General features: G+C 38.4%; 1 protein-coding gene across 1 annotated transcript in view; it reads right to left on the reverse strand.

Moving 5' to 3' along the window:
- Window positions 1–5431, reverse strand: part of SLC16A10 (solute carrier family 16 member 10) — a 179029-nt gene that overhangs the window by 52704 nt on the left and 120894 nt on the right. Inside the window, exon 3 of the mRNA XM_019520081.1 lies at window positions 3280–3718. Within this exon, the coding sequence (XP_019375626.1) occupies window positions 3280–3718 (439 nt within the window). The remainder of the gene's footprint in view (window positions 1–3279; window positions 3719–5431) is intronic.

The following is a 5431-nucleotide window of genomic DNA, read 5'->3' on the forward strand; positions in this document are numbered from 1 at the left end:
CCCCTTCTGCCTAATGCCCCCACAACCTCAGCCCCCTCATGCTGCTTCTGCCCCCATCAGCCTTGGGTCCCTGCTCCCTCTTCCCCCACCCCATGCTGCTTCTCCCCCAAAACCTCACTCAGTAGCATACGCCTCTTTTCTAAATTATGCCATCAATCTTTGATCTAACCTTCTACATCTATCGCAACATAAGGGGCAATTTGTTTTTTACCAGGTACCAAAAGAAAACTAAACCTTCTAGTCACAAAATAAGGAATGAGATGAAGAGGGAGAGCCTGTTCAGCAGCAACAGCCAGATGAGAAGCCAACCTCCCTGTTTATACAGCCAGCAGGTGAAAAAAGGAAGCTGGAATTGGTTTCAGGTTCCTGTACCTGGGTTATAGATCTTACATTGGTCTACAGCAGCCAGAAGAGAAAAGGAGCATTTTCTTACTTTCCTAGGTAACCACTGGCCTAGAAAATTCTCTGCTAGTTCATAGCTTCCTGTCTCTCGGCAGTTGAATACAAGGTATATCTATGTTACTCTATCACCCATCAGATTTCTGCTCTGAGGGGAAACTTATTACTATAACCATTCCTCAAGTCTTTGTTCTGAGTTTCTCTTCTAAGTGAATCGCTCTGTCTCTCTTTCCCCATTGTTTCTAGACTTTCTAAGATATTCGAGTCCTCAATATTTGTACACAAATATAATCTCAAGGTAAATCTTTGTCTGATTTATAATCTTTCGGGTATTAAACACTTGCTTTCTGATCAGTGATCTAAGACTAGAATGTAGAAAGCTTTACTGTATTATTAGTGCTCTGACAGTATAAGTCTGATATTCACAGAACAGATTTTAAGTATTATATTAATTTTATCAATGTCTTGCTACTCCCGAAATATGGCTTGGGACAAAAATTATTACATTATTTGCATACCTGATTCTTGAAAATGGCAGAGATTCTTGGTTTGTGGCACCTAATTCAAAACCACAGTACCAGAAGGTTAAAAGGGAACTCCAGGATCACATAGTCCAAGCCCCTGCCCAGAAGCAAGGTGCACTATTCACAGACTAATGCCTATTTAGCCTCTTCTTGAAACCGTCAAAAAAGGAGATTCCACAACGTCCCAGGGCAGATAGTTCCACTGTCCTGCTTGTCTTATAGTTAGGAAGTTTTTCCAGAGATTTGATCTAAATCTGCTTTGCTGCAGTGTAAACCTATTGCCTCATGTCCTGAACTCTGAGGACAAACAGCAGATATAGTTCTTAATTTCCTTTTCTTCACACTAAACATGCATCATTCTCTCAGAAAATCCTTTCAGAATGCATCCAATTACTTTTACCATCTTTTTTACTGACCTTTAGATCCTGTCCACTTTCTTTACATACCTCTTAAAATGCAGCACCCAGAACTAGAAACTATACTCCAGTTGAGGTCTTACCAGTGCAGAGTAGAGCAGTATTATCATGTCCTGTTCTACATACACTACTCCTCTTAATACAGTCCAAAATGTTTTCACTCATAGCACATCAAACTAATGCTGAATCTGTGATCTACCACAGCCCCCTAATCTTCTCAGCAGTGTTACTGTCTATCCAAATAGCACTTTTTCTGCAATTGTTTGTTCTTTCCTAGGTGTAGCACGTTACATTTGTCATTACTGAATTTCATCTTGCTGTCCATAGGCCAGTTTTCAGGAAGCTTCTGAATTCTAACAATATCATCAAGTGCCTAAAAGTTCTCCAAGTTTTGTATCCTAAAAGTGCTCCAAGTTTTGTATCATCTGAAAGCTTAATCAGTACACGTTCTGTTTTTTCATTTGTTTGTTAAACAGCAAAACAGAGCTACCCAAGACTCTTAAGATCTCCTGCCATTTTGACATCAATCTATTTTTTATCATTACTCTTGCTTGTAGTTATTCAACCAGTTGTTTCCCCCTAGGAGTAATTCTATCCAGCCCACATTTCTGCAGGTTAGATCTGAGAACATGAAGTAAAACTTCTGTCAAGAGACTTACTGATGTCCAAGAATATGTCCATTGCATTTAAGAGTATGTCCACTGCAGGAGATATGAAGTAGGCAGGTTGGAGGGAGCCAGGTTGCAGGGAGCAACAAGTTAATCACACCATAAGTGTAACATGCACCAGGAGGAGTGGGGGAAGGGGGAGAAAATGGAGCTGTAGTACACCCCAGTTAGAGAGAACTGCCAACAGCTGCTTTTGAAATCCTCCAGCTGGAGGTAGAGGTGGGGGCTGGGGGCACAGCAGGGGGGGTTAGACATCTGTCAGTAGTTGAACCACTCCATTTCTGAAGTATTTGATGTTAAATCTCTCTCACCCAATGTAACTGAAGCCCATGCAAAAGATGTAGGTAAGTGACAGCTTTCATGGTACCTAAAGCTGTAGCTATATTAGTTACTGTAAACAGGAAGATACTACTTCAAAGACTGGTAACTAGAAATCCATGAAATCAAGGACAATTACCTTATTGCTGAGATTATATGAACATATAACATTTATAACTACAAAGCAAAAGTTCAGAGGGAGAATGAGACAAATCTACTAAATGTCTTGCATTTAACTATCCAGAAAGTTGGTTTTTAAAACACCAGTTTACTAGCAATGCATATTTTTAGCACAGCTCTAGTTAATAGTATAAACTAGAAAGTGTAGAGTAAACCCTGCATTAGAAATTGTATTTTTAGGTGGCATACTTTAAGTGGTGTGCTTTACATTTTCCATTAAATTAAAAAAAATATTTGTTCTACATTTTAATTGTCATATGCTGTAGTGTTTTATCTATGAAAAATGTAAGTCCAAAAACAATATCCATGCTCTATATTCTCAATACATATTCTGAAATCTGTTTTCAACATGTCACTACTATCATGCTGAAAACTACTATCATTCAAACTATCCATAAAGTGGCTATGTTTATTGTTCAGTGCATGAAAATGTAACCATTTTGTTCAGCCAATTCATAATGATGGCCTCCTTCTGCAGTTAAGTATTTTCACCCTTTCCCTCTTCCCAGTCTCAGGTTGACAACAGGGAGCTAAATATGTTACTGGCTCTGAATCAGAGCATATATTCTTTTTTAACAGCTTACCATCCTCTTAAAAACATTAGAACACAAACTACATGAGCCTTCCCTAAATAGTTTGAGTTTAAAACATTGTTGTTGTTGTTTTTTGTTTGTTTGTTTTTTTTATCAGCAATGATTTTCTTAGCCCAGAATGTAAAGGAAAATGGATTTTTACTAAAAAGATAAAGCAACATAGCAAAAGTTGTGCACTTACCAAGTGAACATAAGGCACAAAGTATCCAAAAAGGGCAGCTGGGATTCCAAAAGCCCAAATCCGATAACCCGCAACTTTGAAAATGGAAAAATTGAAAATCTTTTTTGCAGGAGGAAATTTGAACTTGCCCTTCTTTCCACCCTCTGTGTCTTTGGCATGGGGAATGAGAGGCTTGTAAGTGAAGCCAGCGAGGAACAGAATAAACATGAGGATGCACAGGACCCGTAAAGTGTTGAATAGGCCAACTGAATCAATCAACACTCTCAGAAGGAAGGGCAGTGACACAGTGAACAAACTGCTGCCGGCAGTGACAATGCCATTCACTAGTCCTAGGCGCTTCTTGAAATAGTGCCCCAGAATGACCAAGGATGGTTGGTATGCAAATGAGCAGCCACAGGCAAATAAGATTCCATAGGTGAAATATAGAAGTTCAATGGTGCTATATAAAAAAAAAAGATTGGAAAATGTCATTAATATGCCTTATTACAACAATATGCTCACATTCAACTTTCACATACAAATACATCAAATATTATGGAAATAATCATTTATATTTCAATTAAGCTAGAACTATATTGCATCAAATGAAGTACACAAAGTCAGTAGGAAAAACAGACTAGTTAATAATCTTTCATTGGCCAGATCAAGAGTGAAACTTTTTCCTTGGAATAACATCAAATAGTCTGATTAAAAGAATGTTAAGCTTACCTTCAAAGAGACACTGTCAGGTTGAATTAGACAAAAAAAACAAAGTCAGTACACCTGCAGTGTTTTGCAATCAAAATTATATTTTGTTTTTATTTAAACTTTTCCCTAATGCGTTCACAACCCAAACATTGCAGCGTTATGATAGCGTTCCAGGGCCAAAGTCAATCTAAGACATCATTATGGTTCATGATGCATGTACAGGTGTTGAAGCAGCAGACACTACTAGTAATAAAAAATAAGACTGTATTTTTAGTTGTGTAATGTAAGATGTTATTAATAACTGGTAAGGTTATTTTTTTTAAACAACATAATTGAATATTTTCATTTAAAGAGCTACTATTTCACATTTCTACCTCAGTGCTTTCTAGCATTGTAAGTTACAAACAGACACAAAACAAATAAAAAATGGAATGGAATGGAAACCAATCCATTAAAAAAGGATGGCACAATAACTCAAGCTTATATCAAGGGCAGCAGCACTGAAATACGTTCTCCTCGGCTAGGGATTTCCACAAGTGTTATTCACCGTATAAGACAAAAAAGAGGTGAAAACAAGTCCATTCTCTTATTGCACAAATGAGGTTAGAAAATTATCTGAAAAGATGCTTGCTCAAAAGAATAAAAGATCACAGGAAGGTAGGGTGGGAAGGGTCCACCCAAGGTCATCTAGTTCAGCCCCCTGCTTAAACCAGGACAGGATCATCCCTGATTAAACCATCTCAGTCAAATCTAACCCAGCAGTGCTGAACCCCTGGCCCATGGATTGTATCCCCATGCACTAGACTGGGTGCATGGGGCCCAATCCCAACATGTAGGTCTGGCCTGGGGCCCATGGCCCAATCCTAGCACACAGAATCCAATCTGGCCCCAAGCTGTCTGGCCCATGGAACAACACTGAGCACCACGGATCTAATCTGCTCATGAAAACTTCCAGGGATGGAGAGTCCACACCTTCACAATATAAATATAATATAGACAATACAAACAAGTAAGAGATCAAGATGGCTGTGATATGTGGGAGAGATTATTACAGGCAACCCCGGCTTAACACTGTTTCACTTAGCGCTATTTCGCTATAACGCTCATTTAAAATTGATACCCGATTTCACTTAGCACTCAGCGAGTTTCATGGTCGCTGTCCTGGTTCATTAAAACAATTGTGGTCACCATCTTGGGTCATCAAATACGTTTGATTTCGCTTAACGTTTGTTTTACTTAACACTCATTTTTTCAGGAACCAATTAAAAGCGCTAAGCGGGGGTTGCCTGTATTTGGAATTGGTGTGTGTGGGGGGTGTTAATTTTTAAAAGATACAATACAGTTTAACTAACATTTTAAAAACCTAACACTTGCAGTTTGTCTTTACTAGCTACACTGATAGCTGCTACAATTTTCCCTGTCTACTCAATCATTTTTTTAAAAAGTGTTAGTTAAAACATGTTAG

Source organism: Gavialis gangeticus, unplaced genomic scaffold (assembly GCF_001723915.1).
Source record: "Gavialis gangeticus isolate Ggan-Ray unplaced genomic scaffold, GavGan_comp1, whole genome shotgun sequence".
Lineage (NCBI taxonomy): Eukaryota > Metazoa > Chordata > Crocodylia > Gavialidae > Gavialis > Gavialis gangeticus.